General features: G+C 36.9%; 1 protein-coding gene across 3 annotated transcripts in view; it reads right to left on the reverse strand.

Annotated features, from left to right (window-relative positions):
• The window catches only part of WASHC5 (WASH complex subunit 5), a 28,859-nt gene continuing 1,561 nt past the window's right edge, over positions 1–27,298 (reverse strand). For all 3 annotated transcript variants that reach the window (XM_084507712.1, XM_084507713.1, XM_084507711.1), the window contains exons 3-29: positions 25,302–25,447; positions 23,635–23,719; positions 23,263–23,363; positions 22,148–22,340; positions 20,419–20,571; positions 17,376–17,489; positions 16,104–16,275; positions 15,130–15,257; positions 14,323–14,452; positions 13,095–13,207; positions 12,472–12,638; positions 11,772–11,847; positions 10,940–11,050; positions 10,684–10,824; positions 9,128–9,208; positions 8,370–8,471; positions 7,553–7,732; positions 6,697–6,821; positions 6,206–6,368; positions 5,386–5,488; positions 5,224–5,303; positions 4,088–4,191; positions 3,042–3,171; positions 2,857–2,953; positions 2,308–2,461; positions 1,953–2,040; positions 1–416 (exon numbers count right to left, since the gene is read on the reverse strand). In XM_084507712.1, coding sequence (XP_084363838.1) covers positions 360–416; positions 1,953–2,040; positions 2,308–2,461; positions 2,857–2,953; positions 3,042–3,171; positions 4,088–4,191; positions 5,224–5,303; positions 5,386–5,488; positions 6,206–6,368; positions 6,697–6,821; positions 7,553–7,732; positions 8,370–8,471; positions 9,128–9,208; positions 10,684–10,824; positions 10,940–11,050; positions 11,772–11,847; positions 12,472–12,638; positions 13,095–13,207; positions 14,323–14,452; positions 15,130–15,257; positions 16,104–16,275; positions 17,376–17,489; positions 20,419–20,571; positions 22,148–22,340; positions 23,263–23,363; positions 23,635–23,719; positions 25,302–25,447 — 3,294 coding nt within the window. In that variant the 3' untranslated portion in view covers positions 1–359. The remainder of the gene's footprint in view (positions 417–1,952; positions 2,041–2,307; positions 2,462–2,856; positions 2,954–3,041; positions 3,172–4,087; positions 4,192–5,223; positions 5,304–5,385; positions 5,489–6,205; positions 6,369–6,696; positions 6,822–7,552; positions 7,733–8,369; positions 8,472–9,127; positions 9,209–10,683; positions 10,825–10,939; positions 11,051–11,771; positions 11,848–12,471; positions 12,639–13,094; positions 13,208–14,322; positions 14,453–15,129; positions 15,258–16,103; positions 16,276–17,375; positions 17,490–20,418; positions 20,572–22,147; positions 22,341–23,262; positions 23,364–23,634; positions 23,720–25,301; positions 25,448–27,298) is intronic.

Raw genomic sequence — 27,298 nt, forward strand, 5'->3', positions numbered from 1 at the left:
TCCTGGCAAAGAATCTGATACCTTTATTTCCAGTTTCATTGCTCGTTTGTGATACAAAAATCCAACTTCCACAAATAGTTATTCAGAACAAAAAACTAAATGATTTATACGTAAACAATTACATACAGCATTTATAATGTGCAGTACAAAATGTACACAGTTTGGATGAGATATGGTTTGCATTTCATGCCAAGATTCAAACAAGTGTTAATGATATAGACTTGTGCTGATGGTTATATTTTGTAGTGACAGTTGCAGGTATTGCCTCAAAGCACAGAAAAGATACAGTTCTGAAAAGCTTGGCCCATCCTCAATTCCTTGTTTCGGGCTTGGGGAAGAGCCTTGGTCTTTCTCCATTTTCAAAGAACAGTTCTGAACTCATCAAAAATGAAGCTAGGCACATGGGCTTCAACAACCTAGAGTAAAAAGGAAGTCGGTCAGATATTTTCTTCATTATTAATCTGTATGCTCTGCTCACCAATTAATACAGAATATCTAATCTATTAATCAAGCATGCAATACTATCGACCTGAACAAGGCAGGAACACGGTATCAGACATGTGAAGCTAGCTCAGGGATGGAAAAAGTTGTTGGGACCAGAGCTACTGTGCGAGACTGGAAGAACACTGACACCCTCTCCGCTGTTTCTTCACATAGCACCAGGCTGAAGTGGAAGCTGGCACAAGTACCAGACACATCAGCTGAAAGACCGACATGAGGACTTCCTGCTAGAACAAGGGTGAAGCTGGAAAAATCTCTTTTAGTCCTAAGTATTATCTAAGAAATATAAAATAGCTCATTCATGAATCATCTTTTCTTAACTGAGGCACAGACAATAGCAAAGAGGATTATGACTTATTTTTAATACCATGTATAAATATTATCTTCAAAAGGAGTTAAGTCACATTTAATCCTAAAAGAAAGTCTCTACAAGCACAATCTTCCAGAACTTCTTTGCACGTGAAATACAGAAGCTGCCTAGGAAGTCCTGCTTCTTTGGGAAGAAGGGAAGGAAAGGAAATCAAGGACTGGAGATTTACACTTCCTAAATAGCATTTAGCCCTGGATTTAGAATACTGATAAGCTTGTTATTATTTAATTCTGCAACTTCTCAGAACTTTTGTTGTAGCACTCCGTTTCCCAAAAGGCCCCCAGCAACAGACACAAAGATTAAATGGAAACAGGCTACTCTTGCACGCAAAACCAAAATCCATCTCGTATTTTCTATTCTTTCTGCATTTTCTAGAAAAATATTCTTTCCAATGACACTGAGATTAATATGAAAATAGTTACACAAAGTATACAAGTAACACAAGCTGTAAGTTGTACAGAGTAAGAGAGTCTGTTTTGACCATTTTCTATGAGGTAACAGATTTTTCGTCCACATTTCAGTTTGGTAACCTTTTACAGATCATCTGAAAAGGGCAAATACTGCTTTTTGGACATACTTCGCAAGCCCATTATTTTGCATATTCATTTACAGGTGATGCCACATTCTTGAGTAGGCACACGTGATCAAACTGCTGGTATGCAGCTGCAGCATAAAGCAAGATTTAGCTCCTCTGGGGAGGACTCCAGACACAAAAGAATGTATACACATCTCTCTCGAAACAGAAACAGCACTAATTATCTAGAAGACCTGATTACAGTTGTTTGTTTTGTGCTTTTTTTTTTTTTTTTTTGCATTTAAGAACATAACTGTAAGGAACAACGGGAGAAAAGAATTTACAGTGAGTAGCAGTTAAATAGTCTGAAAATAATCCAGACAAATTCAAGCTAATATAGGAAAGTGTTGTATCACTGGCTTCCACAACAGTTAATATCACATAAAGAAATGTCTCGTTATTTTAAATTCTCTTTCAGACACTGTCTTAGGATCTAGAGATATATTTAAGTCCAGAGGGGCCAGCGCTCCCAGTGCTTTCTACAGAAGACATGGAATTCTCTCTTACCTTTCTTGGTAATTTTGTGTAGCGAATGTAGTCTTCCAGGAACATGAGGGCAGCCACTACATCAGCAGGCATTTCTGGTATCTTCTGGCTAATATTAAGCAATCATGAAGACCACAGTCTTACTAGCTGGTCAGTTATTTGCATAACATTACATGAAAATCCCATTCTTCAAAAATGCTCATTCCACGAATTACCGTGTGGTTCAATTACAAGGAGAGAAACATTTTAATCTTGCACTTAAGTCAAATAATATTATTATTACGTCAAATATACTTTACTAAAAGAACACACTGAAAAAGCAGTAGTAAAAATACTGAAACCCTCTGCAGGTAAGTAGAAAGTGACATGTGGATACCTTGTGCACTGCTCCATCGTTGAACGAATAAACTGACCAATGAGAGTCAGAAATTGTTCTGTGTATCTTGAGTGAAACTGTTTCAACAAGGTAAGGAGGCCCAGCACTAGAGGAAGCCAGTCAATTTGATCAGCTGGCCGTTTGCACACCACTCCTGCAAAGGAAAAAGGAAAAAAAAAAAAAACAGACAAAAACAACACATGTTTATAAAACAATATATGTTTGTGGCAGGGACAAATATATATATTTTCATGAGGTTTTCTGCTGTGCCTCCCATTCTGCTTGCCCACAAGTAGGAAACAAAAAACAATGTAGCAACTGTATTTCTTCCACAGCAAATGGCTTAATGATATTAACTACGGCATAGGATGGAATGAGAAAGGAAGAAGCTTGGATTCTGTTTCCAACCCCTTTTTATTTTGCATTAATATTAAAATAAACCTGTCTGAACATGGTGGACTCAAGTCAAAAACCGAATGTCTTCAATGCAAGTGATTTCACATAGCTTTTCATCAGATTTACACAAACAATAAGCAACTTATACAATACCTAAATTTTTGTTGTACTGAAGTTTTGGAAACTGTGAAATCAGGAATAGGAAGTTGACAGTGGGAAAATATGGCAGACGTTTTGTTGTGATGTAGATCTGAGGGGAGAAAAAAAAAGCATGGTTTTTCCACATCTGTGAAAGCAAAAAAAGCAAACTATATCAAGCACTTAAATGTAAGCCTGACCTTATTTAAAGGATTGTGAATGCCAGCTGCTTCCAGGTAAGCTGTGATTTCATACAGAAGAGTGTTGTCTTCTTTAGGGTAAGGCAGAGATGGATTCTGATAATGTGCTTCTATATCAGCCAGTATTGCTCTAAAAGGGAAATAAATTATTTCCATTAAATACTTATTTGAACTATCCACAAGTAAAGCTAATGTGATGCCACTTTCCGTATTAATATAAAAGCTTCATGCACTCAAAACCTGTAAATGATCACTAGCAAGAGTGAACAACATTTTGTGAAATGTCTTCTTACAAAGATAATTTTTGCTTCAAAATAAGCTTTCATTGTTTTTATTTCTCATCCAAATATGAATTCAAGGCTAAGTAAAAGCAAATGCAGTTGAAAACCTGTGCTGTCCACTAATATGTTCATACAATTAGTAGCCGAGTTATTTATACTAGCAGAGTTACTACAATGACTCTGGTGTGTGGTCGACATGCTGAAGGGACTGGATGCTATCCAGAAGGACCTTGACAAGCTCAAGAAGCGGGCCCAACTGAACCTTGAAGTTCAACAAGGACAAGTGCAAGGTCCTGCATCTGAGTTGGGGCAATCTCAAGCATGAATACAGGCTGGGTGGGGAATCGATCGAGAGCAGCCCAGAGGAGAAGGACTTGGGGATGTTGGTGGATGAGAAATTCAATGTGAGCCAGCAATGTGTGCCTGCAGCCCAGAAAGCCAACTGTATCCGAGGTGCATCAAAAGAAGCATGGCCAGCAGGTCGAGGGAGGTGATTCACCCCCTCTACTCTGCTATCGTGAACTGTGTGAGCTTTAAGGTCCCTTCCGACCCAAGCCATTCTAGGATGATTCTACAATTCTATTCTATTTATTTTTAACCAGTTTTTGTTGGGTTCAAATTCAAATAACCATCAACAAGAACTGAAACCCAAGCAGACTCCATATTTTGCCATAATACAGATTTCACAGATCGTTTATCTGACAACAATCTGAATAACCACATCACAGTAACACACACAGCTCTTTAGCACATTTTACTTCTTACTTATTGAGATTTTCCAGTGCAGCAGCCAAATGCTTGGAGTCAAACCTGCAGGAATAATTTAACTCATTGGTAATCTGCCGTCTTAAAATCTGCATCTGACCAACCTGTTTGTGCAAACAAACAAACCAAAGTGGTGTTACACTGAATGCAATGGGGGAAGAAGAAAGACAAATTAAGGAAAAACTTAAAGCAACAGTAATTAATATTTAAATAGATTATATAAAGCCCTAATTACAACTAACAGCCTTTGCAGGGCTGCCCAAAGTAGGGACATACACAGTGGTTGGAGCTACTCTCTCATTTCTGTAAGAGAGCACTGATTCAGACTGCCCAAATTCAGAACTGACAGACCCCACCTGCGCAAAAGGGGGGGCACAGTCACATTGCTCAAGATTTTTATGCAGTTCATGACAGCAAATACAGACAGTGTGAAGAGGGCACTGAAAAGGTACCAGAAACAAAAACCCAGTTACTTGCTTGTTTTTCACTGGGAAGTGAAGATTCTTTTCCCCACCTCTCCCTAGACCTTAGGGTCAGCAATGGCAGGGATTAAATGACAACAGGGGATCATGGAGAGGCTTATTCCTGTCAACTTTCTTCTCCTTCTTTGCCTGCCCCTTCCTCTTCTCTTCATTAGCATAAGCAAATATTCTCAGGGCCCTCTAAAATGGCTGCAAAGCATCATTACAAATGCAAGGCAAACAGACGTGTTAATGACACAGTTTAAGTTTCTGGCATGTCAGACCACCCTCTGTGTGAAGGAGGCAAGCTCAGGACATGGCACTATTCAAAACTTTAGCCTTAGGTACACAAGTGTCCATGTGGCACTGTGAGGAGTGTCACAGCTCCTGATACCGAGCACTGCCTCAGTCTTCCCAGATCAGAACTCTAATGGTGTACTCAGTTTTAGTGAATTATTGGAATTTACATATGGATTCCAGTGCTAAGCACCTTGTGGAGGTTAAGCTGTGCATATAGTTGAAGCTCAGGAGCTATCAAAAATCCAGTCCTGCTTCATTTGTAATGTTACAGAATTCTATGTCAACATTACACAACACTGTAAAATAAGCAGACTGAGGTATATAACCAAAGTGCTTAGAACAGATTCCTTATATCACTGAATAACATGAGCCTACCTTCATTATGGAGTCCAAATATGCTGTCCAGATCTTCTGAGTTTTTGCAATTGCTGCAGAATAAACCTTGTTTGAGTTTGCTGAGAAAAGAAGAAGGGTGAGGCATAAATAAATGCAAATGTACTAAGACAACAGCTTTCTTCCATCCTAACCAGCACTTACCTATAATTCCTTTGAGAGGACTAACAGCATTCATAAGTGCTTTCAAGGTATCCTGTACTGTCCTGTCTCGTAATATATTTTTCTGAAACATGCTGAGGAAATTCTAAATAAAAGAAAGAAAAGTAAAATCCTCACACATGTATGCTATGCTTAATCTTGGTAGTACAACAGCCAAATTTTCAACAGCAGTCTTTTGTTGCTACAGAAGAATCAAGAAAAGACTATTTCCAGAAATTAAGAGTTGAGAAATGTAGTTAACCTTTTTGCTTTTCTGACTTACACTAATCAGTGCTAGGACAATTAGCAGATTCACCTCCTCAATACACATACCCACTGTAGTCAATGGGTATTCAATTTGCAAGGAAAAACTGTCTTCATCAATATTTGATTTTCTTTAAAATTTTTAACCAGACTAGATTTTTCAAAGAAAACAAAACAAAACAAAACACCTTGCTTGCACTCCTAGGTATTATGGAAAGGCATCATTGCATAGAATCGACACTTTATTCATATCATAGTAGACTTAAACAATCCATTGATATCTAGACATAAAAAACAAAAGCTGACCTGAATTTGTTTACCTCTGAGAGGCATCATCTAACATATAACCTACACTGCCTAGCTCAATTTACTCAAGAGCAACAAACCCAATAATTATATCTGCAACTCAGATTTTACCTTTGGGTTTGAAAGCACATTTTTCAAATGCTTTTGATTTGAATTTGCCATTTCAAAAGTTAATTGGATTTTTATTTCACTAGAAAAGTTACCAAGCAATAAAAGCAACATGATCTTGAGAAACTGAAGTTCAAAAGTTTACCTGCAGCTCCTTTACAATCATGAAACATAACAGCCTGTCTAAACCGTTGAGACCAAAGGTACCTAAAGTGTCTTGGATCTCTGAAAAGAGGCGACTATTGGTTACTTCCTGATGAGTTTTGATATCATACCAGGTGTTCATTTGGTCAATATAACACGTGATTCTAAGGAAAAATTAAACAAAGAAATAACGTATTTCAGAATAAGCTGCAGATGGTTTTTGTGATAAGAGTAATGAGTCATCTTGTTCTGGAAGACATTAGAAAGTCTCTCTGCAAGGGCTCATGCACAGTTTTGCTTTGTATACTCAAGTTGGAATTTTCTAAGCTAACATTTAAAATATACAGGGCAGATTGGGTAAGTTTGGTTTTAGATAAAGATGATGATATGGCAGTTGAAGGAAAGCTATTATATAGTTCATTTGCATATAGTGGTAGTGGTCCAATTCAATGCATGGAGCTAGTAATATGGCTTGTGATGTACAGTACTTACTTTGGGTCTGTGATCCTCAGGATTTCTCTACAGAGCCGACCAATAAATGTTACAGACTCATCTACAGGGGTGAATTTTGGTATAGGAATATGAGTAGATTGGTATATGCTTTGCCAGTCTTGAATCTGAAAAATAAATTTGAGTTTTTGCAGCGTTAACATTGCACATTTTTAATCTGCCCTATGAATTCTATTGATTTTGTTTAAGTTAAAGGAGTATAGTGTAAAACAATATAGTAATTATACAATGCAGGGTACTAAAACCAACCAACCAACCAAAAACAACAAAAGAAAAAACCATAAAAAAGCAGAGAACAGGTCTTAGGACAAAGGCAAGGAAAACCTAAGTGTGGAGGTTGAGAGAACTACCTCCACTCCTGCTCAGAATTCCATCTGGTCCTTTCTGCAGGAAAACTGTCTACCATTTTGTTTCCCAAATGTAAATGTATTCCTTCCACTGCTTGGGAAATATCACAAAAGAGCTGGTAACTACTGCAGTCTTCCTAAGCCTGCACACAGATAGCTAACCATAGATATAGAGAAGACTACTGGGATTCATTAGTTATTTTCTATTTTCTTTGAGAAAGAGAAGAAGGATATTGCTCACTGGCAAAAGACACTAAAATATTCTGGTTGGGGTTCTTTGCTCTTATGTACAACCAATGCAGGGGGGATGCTGAAATCGTTCAGAAAAAGCTGAGGCCAGATGTTTTTCAGAGCTGAGGCCAGATTTAGTTGAAGACACAACTCTATGGACCGTGCATGATTCATTACATGTTCCATCACTCACAAGCATGAACGTCCCAACATAAAAGCATTTATCATCTTTTTTGTTCATTTTTGGTTTTGACCAGCACCTTTGTTCTTAAGAAGTTATTGCACTCTTGTTCCACATTGTAGTTGATAATACGAGACACTTCCTCTTGCCAAATTTTTAAACCATATATGTTGACATAATCCTGGATATATTCAAATGATCGATGGAATCCATCCATTGTTGCTGCCATATCTTTCAATTTAGGCATCAGTTCGCTTGGCTACAGAGGGGAAGAAAGAAAAAGAAAAACAGAACTGTGAGCAGGCAGAATACAAGCTAAATGTATAGGCTTCTAAATGCCTTTTTACACAACAATCTCTCCAGGATTTCACTATATTCCATACAGAACTGAAAAAAAACACTGGGAGATGCATTACAGGTTGTTTAATATCTTAAGTGATTCTTCTTGTAAAATATTTTTTTCTTCCTGTTTCTAATTTTTTTTCTAGGCTTCAATAATACTATTGATTGATCTGGGACAGAGGCTTAACAATCTGGACAGAAATAAAACAAAGAGTCGTAATCCTTATTCTACTTTTTCTTTTTGTTTTTAACCTGACTTGTATAGATTATCACGTGTTGCCATGAATCATCACAAAGACAACTGTGAACTCAGCATTCATAGGACACTTGGAACAGAATACAAATAGGTTTTTGAATTCTGTGCACTCTTACCAGTTTATAAACTCATTGCAACATCAAATAAGATTGAGAATAACCTTTAAGAAAATGTATTTTACACAAAGGAAACCTGTACAGAAAATTAAGTATTATTTTCTAGAAAGTAGTACAGTAAAAGAAGCGTCAGCAAAACTGAGATACATAAAAAAATCAAAACAAATCAAGCTGTTACACACCTTGGCTCTAGGATTAAAGATGAGTCCCTTGTGAAGAGCTAGAGCTACCCGTTTTACTAGCTCCTTCCTTATTCCATCTTCTAGTAACTGTTTTGGGTCCACCTAAGTAGAAGAAACATTTTTTTCCTGAAAATTGGAAATGTATCAAAAATATGAAAAGATTTCAGGTTTACCAAGAAGTACATTAAATACTTATTTTCTGATAGGAAAGCAGTGCTAACACATCCACTCTCCCACCAGTTGCTTGTCCAGAAGATTAATATTTATGTACTTCTACTACATAATAAACCATTCCTTTAAGTTGAATGGCAAAGGTCTGTTCCCATATTCAGGCTTTGATAATGATCCATTAAGAATGTCGTACAACTATAAAAAGCCAGAATACGTTAAGAAGTATATATTGCTTCAAGAATGCTTGCTTCTGAAGTCCTGAAATAGGAATCTTAATGGAGGTAGAGCAGCCTTTGCCAGTGGAAGAAACAGCTCTTCAGAAACGCTTGCAGTCATTTTTCTCATAGAAAAAAAATGTGTCAATTAAGGTTGAGGAACCTATGCACAACGAGAACTGTGGGTTCTTAATGACCTTAAATAACACAGTTCATACCTAGATGCCACATCAGCCATCCCTGTTTGAAAACTAGTCTGCAAGCTCATTTTTTTCTTGTCTTTTTGTCTTCTGGGTCTTGCTTAGTGTGCTGAAATAGCTGTGCTTAAGTGCTAATTGCCACCAAATGACTACTGAAATAATGGAACGTTACCTTGATGATACCAACTAAAGTAGTTTTCATCATGAGGATACCTTCAGTGAAAATTGAAATTGCGTGGGTTAGCTTGGCAACCTTTAATAGAAAAAGAGGATACAATTTATTCAAGTGATTCAACAGATTCAGATAATCAAGCTAGAAAGATAAACATCTTCTCCAGTGGTAGTTTCCTGTCGCAGAATAATGCACTGATGTACTTTCAATTTCACATCTTGTTCTAAGCTTACTTATATAGTACACTAATAATCTATCTTCTGATTAGATCGATACAGATATGTTACCAGCACGAAAGAATAGTATTTCCCAGCAGCTTTATAAAGATGAGAGAAAAGACCGGGCTGGCTATATCACATGAGTACAAAACATCATAGATAAAACTACGTACACATTAGTAAGCACATTAGTAGCTTTGAGCAGGCAAGGGGCATGGCTTGAAGTAGTTATTCTGCAACAAAGCCTGCTGCCAGCAGCGAGACCACTTCAGCCTTTCCACTGACAAAATACAGAAGCACATTCACTTAGTATTAAATTATTAGGTAGGAATCCTTTTGCTCAGAGTTCAGGCAAGCCAGTCTTTTGCCTTTAAGACATTTACTATAGAGAATAGAAACAACACAGTTCAGACTTACAGTTCCACAGAAATCACAAGTACGAAGTTACCCTTCTCCTTCCTCAAAATTAAAGGAATGTTACTGAATACTGCCTCCTCTTCTATCCTTGCCCCCCACTCACTCCCAAATAAGCTATCTTTACAGAGTTTAATGGGAAAGCCTAAGCTAGTATTCAGGTTTGAATGTCAGCTTTGTTAGAGATCTCAACCTGGTTGTTTAAAACTCATAACACTTTCACAAAAACTGGTAAAAAAAAGATGGCGTCCTTACTGGTATTTGGGGAACTAAAATATTTAGGGGAAAAAGTTTATTTGAGGGGAAAAAATTACAGGTTTACTCATTTTTTTTGCTCCTCAATCTTCTGTGAAATATAAAACCAAATATATTTTTTATGTTTACTCACTCTTCCAAACCGGTAACAGTGCAGAAGTCAGAAACTTCACACAGACAGAAATTTCAACAAGCAATACCAGCTTCTTCACCTGATCAAATCAACGTGTCCCCATCCTCCCTTCACATTTGAAGACAACAAAAGGCTTAACCCTGCTGGTTTATTCAGTCTTCAACTTTCTCTTTCTTCCAGAACAAGCATTCCAAATATGATGGCTTAATTTCAGACTTGGATTTTTAGTGTCACTTCCACCACCATATAAATAAATCCAAAATCTCTATACTCATTTACAAATATATTTACTTTTCCTCTCCTTTTCTGCATGATCAAAAGTTGGACTTTTACAAACAAAAGAGGAGGTACTTATCTATCTTCAGGAAAACTAAGGTATTCTCATTGTAACAGGAGTCAGTTTTAATTTTTACTCAGTCAACAAACCCAGCTTCACTGTTAAAGTCTAACTCTGTGGAGTGGAACCTATTTAAACTTAGGCTGAAGGCGGCGACCCTTAAGACATGCTTTTTAAGAATTCCCTATTTTAACTGCACCTCGTATCGTGGTCCGAGCTGAGCATAATCTCGTAGCTTATCCTTATCAAGGCGAGTAGGTACTTCAATAATATCGTGAGTCTGAAGCTTTATAATTTTGAGAAGAGAAGTAAACATGCTTTCTGGAATTATCTGTAGAACCTTTGTAAAAAGAGAGATGAGACAAACACAGTCAGAACATCCTCCAAATAAAAAAATCGTCAACTGAGGAAAGGTAATTATGGAATGAGGCAATTATGTCTCTTCAAATGCCTACCTTTCTTACATAGGAAACCAACTCGCCAGAATAATACTGTGATACACTGAGAAGATCAGGACTGTTGGCTTGATTGATACGAAGAAGTGGCAGGTCAAGAGCAGAAGCAAGCTAGAAACAAAGTTAACATTTTAACTTCACCTTTGCTTTCCTAGTATAAATTAAATGCCTAAATTTTCTTCCTCAGGCTCTTAAACTATACCTTGAAGTACTACATTCTTCCTAAACACCAGTGTTACAACATCAGATTTGCCAATAAAAAAAGTAAAATATATACATTTTTGCTAAAATATCAGAAAAGTTCAGCAGTCTATAATGCCACATTCCCTGCATTCATTTTCCCTAATCTTATCAGTTATGTGAGGTATTTTCTTTCTGTAATTTTACCCTTCCCTTCCCATGCTACTTCCTATTCATGTTTCTAGAGAAAGTATTTTCATCTGATGCCAAATCTTCACCATGACAGAAAAAGGGCATAGCCACCCTATCTTTTGTAATTCCTTCAGTCTCTCCTGATACATATGCAGAGAATTCACCCTTTGGATATGATCTCTCCAGTAAGTAACTGTAATGAGTAGAGCCTGAATGATGAGACTAATTTGTCTAATGGTGGCAATGTCACTGGTTGTATAGACAAACATACATAACTGGATTTTATTTTCTTTAAAACTAACCTTGAGTTAATGTAATAATTTAATTCTAAAATAGCTGGATATAGAAAATGTTGGTAAAAAAAGATTTTAATCATTTGTGACTTCACAGCCTCAAGGTCTATTTAACAAATGCTCTGGTTAGCAAGTATTAAAGTACCTTCATTTTCTTTCTTACTTACCTTTAGAAAAGTAGCTCTGAGTTTAGTTACCATAGATGGACTGACTCTTATGCTTTCCTGCATAATAGATGTAAAGCTGGGGTAAGAAACAAAGAAAATGAATCAGTTCTTTCCCCTGAAACGTATTGTCAGCTCTTAATTCATACGTCACTAGCAGCAGCGTGATCCAGAAATGGCACAGGAGATCTGTGAAACTTTACTAAAGGGGAATTTTGGTCTGAAGAGCTACTGACTAGAAAAAAACTCTATGATAAAGGGGGAGATGGGGCAAAAGAAGGCGGCATCAGTAACAGCCAAACAAACGGAGTAGCAGCTTAGCAAAATCACACCATAGAAAAAGAAGTTCTGTAACATTTTTGTCTGGTTTTGGTTGAAACGAGAACTGGTATCTTGGAGAACACTTGACTATACTAAAGGGTGGAGATAGAAACTTAACAAAATTGTTTTAGTTGGAACAGGGTATAAACTAAAAAGTTATGGTATTACTTAGCCTGCAGCTAACAACATGCCAAGAATGGCTGTTAATTCTTATTCAAGTTGGTTAGAGCAAAATATTCTCAACAACTCATAGAATACTTCCAGTTGGAAGTGTCCTACAAAGGTTATCAAGTCCAACAGTGTTATAAAAAACGTTTACTCATGTTAATTCCTAAAAGTTTCACTAACGATGACTTAGAAGAAAGACCTCTTGCTAGGATACCTGTCAATTAATTGCCACGCGTAAGAAAGATCACCAACTATCTGCATGGTGATCAAGACCTCTTCTTTAATGTTGATAGTTCGGATCATCTGATGAAGAAATCTGCGGGTGTCAGCCAGAAACTGGCAAACTTGCAGATTATTTTCCAGCTGGTGAAACTCTTGGACCTGTATTTAAAAACAAAACCAAACAAAAAATTCCCCTTTTTGTCCATTCATCTTTAAAGACGACAACATTAATAAAATCAATAAACTGATCTCTCTCTTCAGGACTATGATACAGTAAAACACTTAACAAATCCTGGCCTACTATTTTTATTCTGCTTTCCAAATTATCCTCTCTAGCTTCAAATGAATTTATTTTCAGAATTTTTAATAAAATAGTATGTAATGTTGACAAAAAATGTTTACTATTGAACTCATTTCTCTGGAAAATCTTACTAATCATCAGTTGTATGTGGCATGGTTTTTCATACAGTATTCCTTATTTTACAATGATGAGGTCTACAGGCAAGTCCTGATGACTGTATATGCAAGACTGTGAGGATCCACAGATTTAACCTATTGTTAAAATGAAGATTTGTCTTGTAATTCATCACTTGTCTCAAGATTTCTTTGCCATACCTCTTCCAATGCCTGTATGAGCTGCACAGTTTTTCTGCCTGCTGCAGTGGAATCATCGTAGTTGAGAGACATGATTTGCTTGGAGATTTCTCTGAACCATGCCTGAAGATTTTCTATGTAAGAGCAAGAAAAATTTTATTAAATCTTTGCAAGTGCAGTAAACCATAAAGACACCAGGAACGTGCTAGACAATAAGAAGAACAAAAATATTCAACACTATACATACAGGGCACTATTTACAATGTTTTCATTTTACTTCTACAATTCTAGCCTTTCCAGACATAGACTCTTAAAGGAGCAAATGCTTAGGTAAGTGTCACACAGAACATTAAAAAAAACAATTATCAAAACAAATTGGCACAATAAAACCTATACAAAGAAGATAAAACCTTTTAAATTATGAATTTGTGTTTTATAAATGGTTTTACAATGGTAATTGTGTTGGCAGCTGCAATTTCTGTGTTTTAGCTGGAAGTTTGCTGACATCAAGATGATAGAGAGAAAGAATTCAGTAAGGTAATTCTGCTTTTATATGGAAGAAAGTGATAAAATTGTCTTCATTCTAAATTTAGTTCCACAATAGCTATCACTAATACTGCCCTTACACTGACATTATGCGGTGTTTGTGATCAAATGAGACAGTGATCTAAAATTCTCATTCTTACATCAACTGAGGGAAAAAAAAAAAAAAAGTTTCAAAAAACAGAGCAAGAAATTTGGAAATACAAATTCATGCTTTTAAGTCATTTCATTGGAGAATCTCAAAGATTCGGTGCAGAATAGAAGTAAATGAAGCTTTGAAAAAAATGCTGATAGAACAAATGCAGTTCATGACCAGGAAAAGAATGAAAGGAGACCTTAAAGCAACCCCATATTTAACAGATATGATTTTCCCACTCCTTTGAATATAGAACACAGTAACACCGACTCTGTAACTCTGTTACACATGGAAAAGTGAAATGGCATTTTGTTACCTTACCTAACATCTCTACACAAAGCAGTAAGAGAAAAATAATTTAAAATATAGCCATCTAAATATTAGGAATCTAAACACGGCTTACATATAGAACATATGGAAGACAGCCTGTAAGAAATGTCTGTGTCAGCTGAAGGACATGAATTTTTTTATTATCATCAGTATTAGCCTCATGAATTTTCTTTCAGTATTCATTTAGAAGTAAAAAAAGAAAAATATTTTTTTCCCATCACTTTAATTTTTATTAATTACCATTTTTCTCTACTCTTGTAAGAGGTTTAACTCCTGAGAAGACATCAGCGAGTTCAGTCATCCTTTCAGATCCCTCTTTTTTATAGTTCTCCCATTTTGTTTGTTTTTCTGACAGCATCTGTTTGAACATCTATTGAAAACAAAGCATTTGGTAAATGAAACTGTCAAGAAGGCAAACTACAATAAATGAAATGAAATACCGAAAACAGATGGAACTGACTTACAGGGAGTACTAAATAACTTCAAGACCTCACCAGAACATGAAATACAAAATTTAAAGCATTGAGAAATACAGCCAGTGGGATGTACATATGATGATATAAATTAACTGAATTTAAAAAATATATACGACAGATATTGTTGGCATTTAGACAGTTATAGAAATATCCAGTGACTTTTTTAGCTTAGAGATGCTAGAAGACTGATCTAATTTTGAGTTATACTTTGCATAGTCATCTCAGCCTATACACAGAAACTCAATTAAAAGAGAATATAATTGAAGTTAAGCATGCTTGTATGTATTTTACCAGATTAGTAGCACAGAATTAATTGGGAGTGTTTTTTACAGACGGCATAAATTTATATATAGATGTAAGAGTTTTCCTAGCAGCTTATCCTCAACATACAAGGGCTTTCTTCTTTGTTTTAAAGAAAGCCTGGAAAAGGGAAGTATGGGAGGATAAAAAGTTGTGCAGCATTTTCAACACATTTGAGCTTGCTGATTATCATGATATTCAGGCAAAATCAAGTCTTCATCTCTGCTCTGCTGTTCAGGGTAAAACACTGAAGAAAGCAGCAGCACATTACCTCTTTCAAAATGAATTCAAATTGAGCTGTATCCAGAAGAAGCTGGAAAAGGATCCTGGGATTGTACCTTGAGTCTGTTAGAATTTGATCCTTTATCTGGCGGAGTCGTTTATTATTTGGATCGCAAGCTGAAAATGGAAGGACAACATTTCTCCACTGTTACAGAATTTGGCCAAGCATTTAAATCTTTGTAAATAGACTCTTTAATAGGTTAATAGCAAAAACATTTTGTTCTGATATGTCAGTCCCCACTTGTTCTTCATTTACATGGTATCACTGCCCTTCCTTAGAAGAGGGAATAATTAAGGTTTCCGGGGTGCTTAAGCTTCATTAAAATTCTTCTGCGAGCTTCTGCAAACTAAGCGTGAATTTAGTACTCCTGTCCGAGAAGCCCAGAGATCAGCATTTCTGAGACTGTTACAGAGAACATGTGGAGGTACAACAGAAGATTTCACATACCAAGAAGTCACAAAGACAGCACAGGCATTCAACCAAGGCTATGCCTAAGCAAGTAAGTTCGCAGATCCAAACTCATGTCAGAGACATTATTCAACAGTTATCAGAATAAAAACTGCTTTCAAATAATTACTGAGATATTAAAAAGCTGGCTATGGCTTTCATTTTAGTGATACATACAATTCTCACAATGATGCTTCAAGTGATAAGGCACAAGAAGATAACACTCCCAGACTTTTTCTGCAGAATATTATTCAACAGGATCATGACTTCTCAAAGGTTGTTTTTATACCTGTACATGGTTTGCAAGATTTAAGGAAATGCATGTGTGTACATTTCAGCCAAAGATTTTAGGAGACTGTTAACAAAAGAAGAGCTCAACAAACCACTGAAAACAGTAAATTAAATTCTGCTGACTTCAACAGTAGCACACAGTGAACTTCTTTCAGGACCTAAGACGAAGCACCAGTAGAGCACGACTGACAACTCTGGAATAAAAATCTGGCACGAAGTCTTACCTGTGTCTGCAGTGTGAAGCATCAACCAGCGAATTGTCACGTTGCAGTCTCGTAGGCAATTCAGCAGCTTGGGAATATTGTCCAGCACCAGCTCTTCCCTTAGACAGCCTTCTTTGAGGAACTGCTGCACCTGAGTGTGCACCCGCTCAGTGACCGCAGCGTACCTGCTTGCCTTAGAATACACAATGCTTGCGTCAGTATGATCCTTGCCTCAAAAGGAATGCTTCATGTAAAATACAGCTGGGGCTTCTAAAAATTTAAGTGGTATCAGATCAGGAAAGTGATATAAAAAAATCACTATCATTTCTAGTAGGCAACATCATCAACTGCAGCTATGTGACAATGAATGCAAAGTGTATTTCAGGATCTTTGCTCTACAAAGGAATGCTTCAAAAATGCAGATTTGTGAACTTCCTGTATATTCACTTACATACTTGCTAGAAATCATTCCTAAACATGGTGATAAGAAAGGAAAGAAAATCTATGTGAGAATGGGATATACTTGTCATGAATTAAGTGCCAGTTCTACTTAGCAAACTCTTTCCCTGAAGACTAACAAGAAATGTCCGCTCATATTCCCTACGTTTAGAAGACAACGTATAACATGGTTCTTCTCATCAGACACTTCTGCATGGTGTTCTTTTCTGAACACTTTGTTCAAACCCTAAGGAGGCATTTAAACAATCATAAATCCAGCAAAATCCCCCAATTATTGTCTGGTTTTACAAACAGGCCAGTATTATTCACTGTTTTTTAGGCACAGAAAAATAATTTCACATAAAAACCCAGCAACTACATTGCAACGTTAAAGTATCATTCTTTTAAATCAGGTGGGTTTTCCAGATTATTGTTTGAGGCACAATGCACAACTATTTGGCTGAGTACCACGTTATCAAAATGAATGTATAACTTCTAAATTTTTTACCTATGGAAAACCAAACACCATAGTCAGCTTAAGATACGCCATACTGAACAAGATGGTGTTGAGCGCCAGCATCTATTTTGTCAAGTTGTGACCCAGGAACTTTTAGGGAAAAGGGAACCTTCTAGCCTCTTTTTCCACAAGAGGAAGGGAAACAAGCAATGATGAGCACACAAGATTTTGAGATCTTGAAGTATTTATAACTCAGTTTTATACAAAAGTTACATTCTCAAAGTATTGTACTAGTATACAATTCAAACAATTGTAGACAAGAGAAGAAAAATATAGATATTTGAGATAGCCACGCTGCCTGAAACCTTGCTAAAAATTTTGAATGCTGTCTTACATACCTGCTCTTTGACATTTGAAATATCCAGAGTGTAGTTGAGGGCGGTTTTAGCAGCTTTGTAGGGCTCCCATGCTTCTGCTAGATTTACAGTGATTCCCATGTAAATACTGATAACCTAAGCAGAAAACAAGCAGCTGTGTTTACAATTTTATTTAGACGACACACTTTTCATTTAGCAACATGAGTAGGGAGTGATATGTTGTAGGTATGAATAGGAGATAACTGTATTTCGTTTTATTTCTTCCTACCCTGGAGCAAAGAATACAGATATCAAAAAATATAGTTAATTAGTTAATTGAAGCTTAGTGCTGAAAACAAGCTGACAGCTTTTTCAGTCACTGTGTCTGATCCTCTGTCTCTCTTCCGCACTCCTGCCCAAGAATTTATGACTTCCTTTTCATTTCTGAATTTCCATGTTCCTGTGCACAAAACTGACAAAAGCAAGACTGACTGGGGAACTGACTATAACAGAAGAAAAAAAAAAAAACACAAAACACATCTAAATGAATCCTACTCTAAGAATGCCCAAAGTGCCAAACAGAAACGTAACGTGTCTTCCATTGCAAACACAAACAGAAGGAAGCTAAGATTCCACACTGATTTTCAAGGAACAAAGAGGAACTGTTTTCAGACCCCCAGACCAAGTTTAAATGTGATTAAAAATTGAATTGTGGTCGGCTTGCAAGTGTTTGTAAGATGCATGATTAAAAATGGAAGTCTTGGGTGACTGACAGATGAAGAATATACAGAGCTTTGGCATTATCAGCTTCATCACACTATCGCTCTAACTGGAGCAAAAAATATTGGTCCATCCTGGAGTGATCACATCTAGGTCACTGTCAACCACTGACCTTTTTGTAAAATGTCAAAAAAGAAGCCTGAAGAGGTAAATGAGATGCTGGTCTGCTGATGAGAAGATCCTTCTAATACTGCTGAAATAAAGCTCAGTGTTTCTTGCCGTCAGTTCCTTAAAAGGCTACAGTTCCACTGCTAAGACTGATTTGAAACGCTTCTGTATGATGCAGGTAACTCATCCATATCTGATCACAAGACAGGCGTTGTATTGAAGTAACAGTCTGTACAATGAAGTCAAGTGAATAAAAATGCTGGCATACTCAAAAATTTGAGTTCTCATCCCTAATATAAGCTTAAAGTTTTTCAGGAAAAAAAAGGTGAAAAAAACCTGATGAGTTGTAATGAGCTTATATTAAAATAGGCAGCTACTGCAGTTTCTTCACTCCTTTTTTCACTGTTCTATTAATGGTACAGAGGAATAAAATTTAAAACCAATGGATACACATAAATAAATTTCTAGTTTCTTCGTGAAGTCTGATTCCCTTTGATATAAACTACCCGGAGACTATACTGTTACATGCCAGCCTACTTCAGTAGCATTTTTGTCCAGATTAGGGCTTCTGGTTGGAGATCCTAAATCTTAGCACTGAGATGCACAGAAATGCCCTTTGGATCACTGCATCTTACCAGTCTATAGAATTGCACAGTGACAGGCTTTGATTCTAAGTTATTTGGACAATGGCACGGAATGTGTCCTCAAACTAGTTTTCAAACAACATGTGTGTGTGGGCGATTTGTTGGAGAGCAGGACTGCCATCCAGAGAGGCCTCTACAAATCAGTAGAATTCACCAGCAAAACGAGAGGAAGTTCAATAATGTTAAACACAAAGTCCTGTGGCTGGGGACAAAGCCAAATTCTTGCAACAGCACAGTCTGGGAACTGCCTGCTTGCCTAAGAATTCTCTAGAAAAGGACATATGTGTCCTGGTGGACAAACTGCACAGGAATCAGACACACAGCCTTACGACAATGAAGACTCATCATACACTAGACTATGCCAGCCAGACTGTGGCCAGCAGATTGAGGGAAGTGACTATTCCCTTTAGTCAGACCTCGTGAGGTTCCATTTAGAGTAACGTGTCTATGTTTAGGCTCCTCGGTACAAGACAGACATGGACAAAGGGGAGTGAATCGAATGGAAGGCTACTAGGATGGGACTCACAATGGAAGTAGAGTCTGAGGGAGCTGGCTTTGCTTATGCTACAGAAAAAAAAAAAAAAAAGGCTAAGGGAACTGACAGCAGCCTCCCACTATCTAAAAGGAGTTTGGGGATACAACAGAACCAGGCTCATCTCAGAGGTGCACAGTGAAAAGTCAAGAGGTAACAGTCATGAGCTACAAGGGAAATTCCAGTTGGACAGATGGAAGAAATTCCTCACCATGAGTGATTAAACTAGCTACAGGAGCCCCGAGGCTTTAGAATCTTAATTTTAGATATGTTGAAAATTCTACTGGATGAGACAGGAGCAACCTGATTTAACTCTAAAGCCAGCCCTGCTTTAAGGAGGTTGGACTAGAAGAAGCCTAAATGCACCTTCCAGCTGATGTTTTTTTTTTTGACTTTACCTTTGTGGTATCAGAATGTAGTTGAGTTAAACATTTGAGTTAAGCATCTTCAACCTTGAGAAGGCTGAGAGGGGATCTTATCAATGTTTACAAACCTTAAGTGTGGGAGACAGAGGGATTTGACCAACCTCTTTTCAGTGGTTTGTGGGGAAAGGACAAGGAGCAATGTCCACAAAATGGAGCCCAAGAAGTTCCACACCAACATGCGAAAGAAATTCATGGTGAGGGTGACGGAACACTGAGACAGGCTGCCCAGAGAGGTTGTGGAGTCTCCTTCTCTGGAGATGTTCAAGGCCCATCTAGATGCCTACCTGGGCAGCCTGCTCTAGGGAACCTACTTTGGCAGGAGCATTGGACCTGATGGTCTCTTGAGATTCTTTCCAACCCCTACAATTCTGTGATTTACAGTGATAATTCATATTTTCAATGGATAGCTTTCTGTGCTTACCCAGAAGATTTGACTCAGACTGCTTCATTCTGAGCAAAGTAAAACTTCACCAGAAAATAATAACAGATTCTTTAAGAACATTATTTTTTTCAGCAATGCATGCTGTAAAAATTAAGCATATTATTTCTGTAACATAAAATCAAGAGAACAGCTTTAAGACAAAATTAATTTTTACCCAATTATCTGGAAAGTATTTGTCCACTATCTCTCTCATTTTTGCTTGCTGTGTGTGAAGAATAGAAGGGTCAAAGTACAGAATCACATAGAGCATAGCAGCCTGAGTAGCCAGGGCAGTGCTGCGGTGTTCTGGCAAAGGATATGCAGAAACCTGGGGAAAGGGAACAAAATAAAACAAGATAATAATATACAGCAACATAAACCACTTGCAAATATCATGAGGCACATTAGAAAGCAATACGCATATTATATAGTAATACGTATTAGATAATAGTAACATATAGTAATATATGTTATAATATATATATCCTACAGGATATATATATGCTCTTTGTCTCATAGTAACCTATATATAATACATATATCCTATATATATACATCATATAATATATATATATGATAATTATTATATATCCTATATATATATATAGGATATATGTATTATATATAGGCTACTATGACACAAAGAGCATATGCATGTAAGTGGGACATGCTTATACATGCAGTGTATTTACCAGATATATTTTACAGGATATAAAAGTTGACTGTGTAGATATCTGCTAATTTAATAGGCTACCACAAGATATTACTGTGCCGTACATGAATCAAAGAAGGGACGAACAAAAGAGCTTAAGATTATATGAAAGGAACAGAGATAGAAATAAATATTACATAAGGACTGGGGATGCTGTAGTTCATTTCACATAAAAACAAAGATTAATTTAATAAAAGCAAGAGTAATTTAATAAAAGAGGCGATTAGAATGATCGTAATTTAATTATTCACGAATTCCGTCTATCAGCAAGACCAAAAAGATTCAAATTATCAATGATGATAATTTGAATTATCAAAAATGAAATTTCTGCAGTACAGTACCCGATGAGGCATTTTTCTCCTTTGAACATTAGTATGTCTGTCCACAGTCTGAAAGCATTTTCAGTAAGGTCCCTACTTTTATATTACTACTCCTACCTACAGACTTAAGCCTTTGCTCGTTTCTTCTATCTTTCATTAATCTTGAAACACTGTTTTTCTGGCATCTATATCCTGTTTCAGTCATCCAGGATTCACTAAATGTGTGCTAAAAGTTACAGATAAAAGGTTGTCCACGCTACAGATCAAATTCTGCTCAAAAGCAAATGTTTTTTTAAAGCTCTCTCAAAGGAGTCATATTAGAGGAGACAGACATTGTTCATACTTTGCTTCTTTTGTTTTGTTTTTCCCTTTATTAAATCAATTATCATAGTTAAGAACTGTGACATTAGGGTTTCTTTTTAATCAAGCTGTCTACTAAGGGATGATAAATCTCTTTGCTGTTATTTTAGTTAGTTACTACAATCTCTGAGGGGATTAGTTATTAGGAGTGACCAATCATTTAAGATTTAAAGACATTAAAGAAAAAGGGTGTTTTTTTTTTTGTTTGTTTGTTTGTTTGCTTCTTTTTTTACTGTGAGGTTAGTCAAACACTGGAATGGATTTTCTAGAGAAGTTCTGCATTCTCCAACCTCTGCAGATATTCAAAGCCCAAGTGGACGTGGTCCCAGGCAATCTGCCAGAGTTGACCCTGCTTGAGCCAGGAGCTCAGACTACATGATTGCAAAAAGTCCTTTCCGACCTCCACAATTCGGTGATTATGTATTTTCTTCTGTGCTTCATTGTTGAGTAGCTTACTTGAGAAATCATCTGCTAGTCTTTTTAGATCTCTCTTTTATCTCACAGTAACTTACCTGATTATAAATGTCGTCTGACCGCAGGCGGCCAATAACCATGCTGATGAATGTTTCACTGATGGGTACCCTGCTGAAGTAGCTCTCAGGGTAGTTTGGAGGTCTTTTAGCTCCAGGTTGGCTCGAGTACCCAGTGCTTCGAAGCAATTTACAGATATCATCTAAGTTGGAATCAGCAGAGGATCGGGCTGCACTGTTTTACAGAAGGAAGGAACAAAAATTGAGCTCTATGACCTAGTTATTTCCTCCTTTCCCTTCCCTTGTAATCATGACCTTCCTCTAAGAAAGTGATCAGATATTAAGGTCTGGGATGTTTTTGGATGTTTATCCCATGAATACAGTTTTCACCATTATAAGAGGACACTGATACATATCCTCACTGAAATCCCAGATAAACATACAAAGCACAAACAGAAAAATGAACTCTATTTAGGGACAGAAAAAATAGCTTTGCATTCAGAGGAATAGTTTTGTTCTGTTTCTTCCACCTGCCTTTTATGAATTCTGCTTGTTGCTCCGTTTCTGCATTCGGTGTAGTCAAAGCAGCACAGGCAAAGGATGCTCCCTTTCACTCTTTGAGACGCTACCTGTCCTATAGCAAAGCTGTCAGTCTTCCTAGGAAATCCCATTTTATTTTGTTTTTCCTTTTATGAATTCAGTTATCATAGTTAAGAACTGTGACATTAGTGTTTGGCGTGCCATAAAAAACACAACTTCCACTTGCCTAGCACTGTAACTATAAGAAGCCTGACTTGCATCTGCCATCTGGATAAAAATGACTTTTCACCAAGATTTGCTCACTTATCTATGACATCTTCACAGATGACATTTGCAATGCTAAAGCTTTAGCTGAAAGCTTATTTGTCAGTGGACTTCAAATCTCTATTGTGACAGCATGAAAAATTTGTTGCTGCAGTTTTACAGCCAGACCTGCAAAAACAGTGAATGCAAGGAGCCCTACTGGTATTCATAGAGCTCTGCACAATTATCAGTCTATATGTACAGTCAAACAGGTGCTGACATTTCCATCATCTTAACTCAGTAACCCAGTGAATTGAGTATACCGTGTCACATTCTTTCAGCCTTGAGTGCTTCTGAACACCAATATACCTTACCTGTATCTGTAGTAGGAAACCAACATTCTTTCTCTGACTTCTCCTTCAATTTTCTGGTCAATGACCAGTAGCATGACTCCATACAGATAGAGTGCTTCACACTGTTCAGAAACAGAAAGAACAAAGGGAAGAAACTGCATCAACACAATGTTGTAGTAACATTAAAAGACAAGCAAGTGATGATAAACTAACAGAATGGCAACTATGTAGTCAACACACTGTCAAAAATGGTAGACTGAAGATTTTTGGTCTTTGTCTTCCTCAAAATAAGCCATAGCATTACTGTGCATTTGGTGAATTTTCATTTTTGTCTAGAGTGGCACAGAACTGTTTGGTACCTTGTTTAATATTACAAAATTATTGAATACTTACTAGAAGTTGTTTTCCATCTTCATTAAGGAGGACGGTTTCTAATGTTTGCTGAATGTAAATTCCTTCATTGAGGTCATCTAAGTATCTAGGAATCACAACAGAGAGAGTTGGTCATTGACTGCTTTGCTCTCAAATTATGTTTCTTCATAACTCAATTGACCAAAATCCTTTGAAAGTCAAGAGAGGCGTCAGAAAATCTTTCTAGCACAAGCAGCATCAAGTTTTTCAAAGAGGACGAAATGCTAGTCTGAAATGAAAAGCTGGAACTCCTAGCTAGAGCCAACCAGCTGGCAAAATCCTCCTTTCATTTCCAGATGGTGTGTGTGAACTGTGCTGGAGGATACTCTGTACCTTACAGCTGACATCCTCTTAACCTTCAAATGGGTGGAAAACAGCCTGAGAACAAAATACTGAGAAAGAAAAGCTCCTCCCCCACTCTAGTAAAACTGTCACATTTTTAAGTTATCCCCAAAATATCCCCTGGAAATAGGTTAAATTTATCTCAACTGCAATATGGAAGGTGGAGCTCAGAACAGGGAATGTTCTTGTGGATTAACAGAGTTTCTTCTTATTAAAGGACTTCCCAGTAACACTACATATCACCCTACAATAAATCTTTTCAGATAAAATCAGCAACAAAAAAAACTTATGCTTAAGATTCTCAGGAACTTTTTCTCAGAGTGTTCCATGAACCTTTCATACTGCTTTTCCAAGTTTTGAAAACTTCAGGTAACTCAGTTGAAGAATTAAGTTCAGGAAAATAACAACAATGAAAGTTAAAGACAACGCACTCTCTGATAGATTGTTTTGCAAGACCACAAAAATTTAGGTTGACAACATGGAGTTTCCTTTTATTCAAAAATCTTCATGACAATATCAATGATAAAGGAGAAAAAATATCTCTAATTAGGAGAAAAAATATCTCTAATTAACAGGTTGAATGTTTTCAAGTAATGTATTAAGCTGGTAAGCAACAGTAGGAATAAACTGGTGAGACCATACCTTGAATATTGTGTTCAGTTTTGGGTCCCTCACTACGAGAAGGATATTGAGGTGCTTAAGTGTGTGCAGAGAAGAGCAGGGAAGGTACCAGAAAACAAGAGTTATGAGGAGCAGCTGAGAAAATTGGAATTGTTTAGTCTGGAGAAAAGGAGGCTGAGGGAAGACCTCATCAATCTCTGTAACTACCTGAAAGGAGGTTGCAGCAAGGAGGGTGGCAGTCTTTTATCTAGTGACAAGTTATAGGATGCAAGGAAACAAACTCAAGTTGTGCCAAGGGAGGTTTAGATTAGACATGAGGAAGATTTTCTACGTGGAGGGGGTGGTCAAGCATTGGAACAGGCGCCCAGGGAAGTGGCGGTGTCCCCATTCCTAAGGTATTTAAGAAACACGTTGATGTGGCACTAAGGGATATGGCTTAGTGATGGGACTCAGTAGATCATGCTGATGGTTAAACCTGTAGATCCTGAAGGTCTTTTCCAATCAAGAGGATTCTATGATTCTAAACATTAATGCTTACTCCAATAATCCAGGCTCCCAAGTGCACATCATTACATTTAAACAGTGAGCAAACTGGGTCTCTGAAGAAAAAGCTTACCATCATTAAAACTCAACAGTACTCCAGTCAGAAACTCTACATGTATATATATATATAAAATATACTATACCTGTTCAAATCTACAATGTATTTATGTACACTCTGAAAAGCTAGATAAAATCTTGTCAAAATTTCTATGTTGTTTTCACGAAATTCTTCATCTAAGTCAAGTAACTCAGGTTTGGCTTCCAGTTTGCCTTCACATGCCTCAGGCCCCTAAGAAAAGACATTCACGTTTAGAGACAGCATTTGACTGTGTTCATGACACACAATTAGATTTATACTTTGTTACACTTTTATTTTAAATATGATTTCTCTCACTTAAACAATAGAAAAGAATAGTTAACACTTTGGGTAAAACTTTGACGCATTTGAAGTTGCTGTGTGGTTCACAATGGACTTTCTGTAGTACTATCCATCTCCCTGTTGGAATTTCTTCCTTTACACATTTGATCTGATTGATTTCTCAGCTAGATTACATAGCATTGAGGCTCCACAAACAGTTGTGAGCTTAGTACTTTCTTATGCATTTGAACTGCTTGAAAGCATTAGACTTATCGGAGAGTTTTTACAGATTGGATCTAGCTCAGCAGCAGTTCCTGAAATTAATGCAAAAACTGTCACTAAGAACCACGTGAAAAAAGGGTAAGGGTGACAAGCCTGACCTTCTGAAAACAAGGCCACAAACTTTTCTTTCTAACTATTTAGCATGGTAAATATTTCTTATAATCTCTGTTTGGTCTCATCGCTAAGATCTAATTGAAAATATCACTTACGCTTAATTGAAAACATTAATATTTAATTGAAAATATTGTTGATATTCCACAGGCCACTTACCATGGCACAAGACCATGACTTCAAAGGATTCAATAAACATGAACTTGATTAAAAAAATAAATTGAGTTAAAATAAAATATCAAGCCTAATATCTGGTTGGTAATTGTTGTGTAGTTTGAAAATGGTCTTGTGTTTCACTTTTTCAAATTGCTACATAAAACAAAGGATAAAAGTAGGTTCCAAACTGCCTATGGATTTTTTCAAAATGTCAAATCTTTTCTCGTTAATTAATTTTAAGAATCATGTATATAGGAATGAAGTGTTAGCAGTGATATAATCTGTTTTTTAAGTATGTCTTTTTATATATTTTACTGATTTTGGTGCAATCACTCCGGAACGTAGCAGCACTGCTTTGTTTCCTTAATGTTAAAATCCTTCCAGTTTCCAGGATAACTGTATTTCTTACCAATTACACCTATCCGCTTTAAAATTTTCAAGTAGTTTGAAAAAAAAAAAAAAAAAAAAAAAAGAGTCTTGTAGAGAGACTTGAAACACTTAAATCTAAAGGTATCTGGGAAATCACCTGTGCTTAGGGTTTTCAGTGCCTGAGGTTCTGAGCCAGTACTCAAAGTTGACAACTCTTACCAATTCCTCTCCACCCCTGCCATATTGCTGTATTATTAACTTTTCTTTTATTCTACAATTCAGATAAAGTCAAATTAGATAGTCCCTACAGCTTCTTCTAAATCATGCTGGAGAAAGATAGAGGGAAATACATTCTACAAGAAGCTTTAAGTTTGTAAGGGAAACAGGGGCTTTTCATGTTCTCTGCTCTTTGATTTATTTGTTGATTCAGTGCACGTGACGAGTCCAGTGAATGAACAATCATGGTACTGTCAGACAGGAAAGCATGAAGCAGTTTTCACGGCTGCAAAGAATAAGCTACAGATAACCAAAGGAAGATGGGCATACTGCCCACAGTAGTGCTCCAAAGAAAAACAACCCACTGCACAGGCTCAGGACCTGCTGGTCAAAGCAAAATTTAAAGTTCCTTCAGGAAATAATAACCAAGGACTCGAGTCTTATATGATCAATACCCATCAAAATTTGCAGGCCAGATGACTCATCATACATTCTGAAAGACTGCTATTCTATGCATGCACTTAAAGTTGTCTCCACTTCTTGCCCTAAAACTCTCAGTGTGGGTACTGGTTAAATGTATATTCTGCCTAGGGGTCTAAGCACAGTGTGCTCACCAGACTGTTTCTGCTCACTCAAATGAGTAAGATG

Source organism: Aythya ferina (assembly GCF_964211825.1).
Source record: "Aythya ferina genome assembly, chromosome: 2".
Classification (NCBI taxonomy): domain Eukaryota; kingdom Metazoa; phylum Chordata; class Aves; order Anseriformes; family Anatidae; genus Aythya; species Aythya ferina.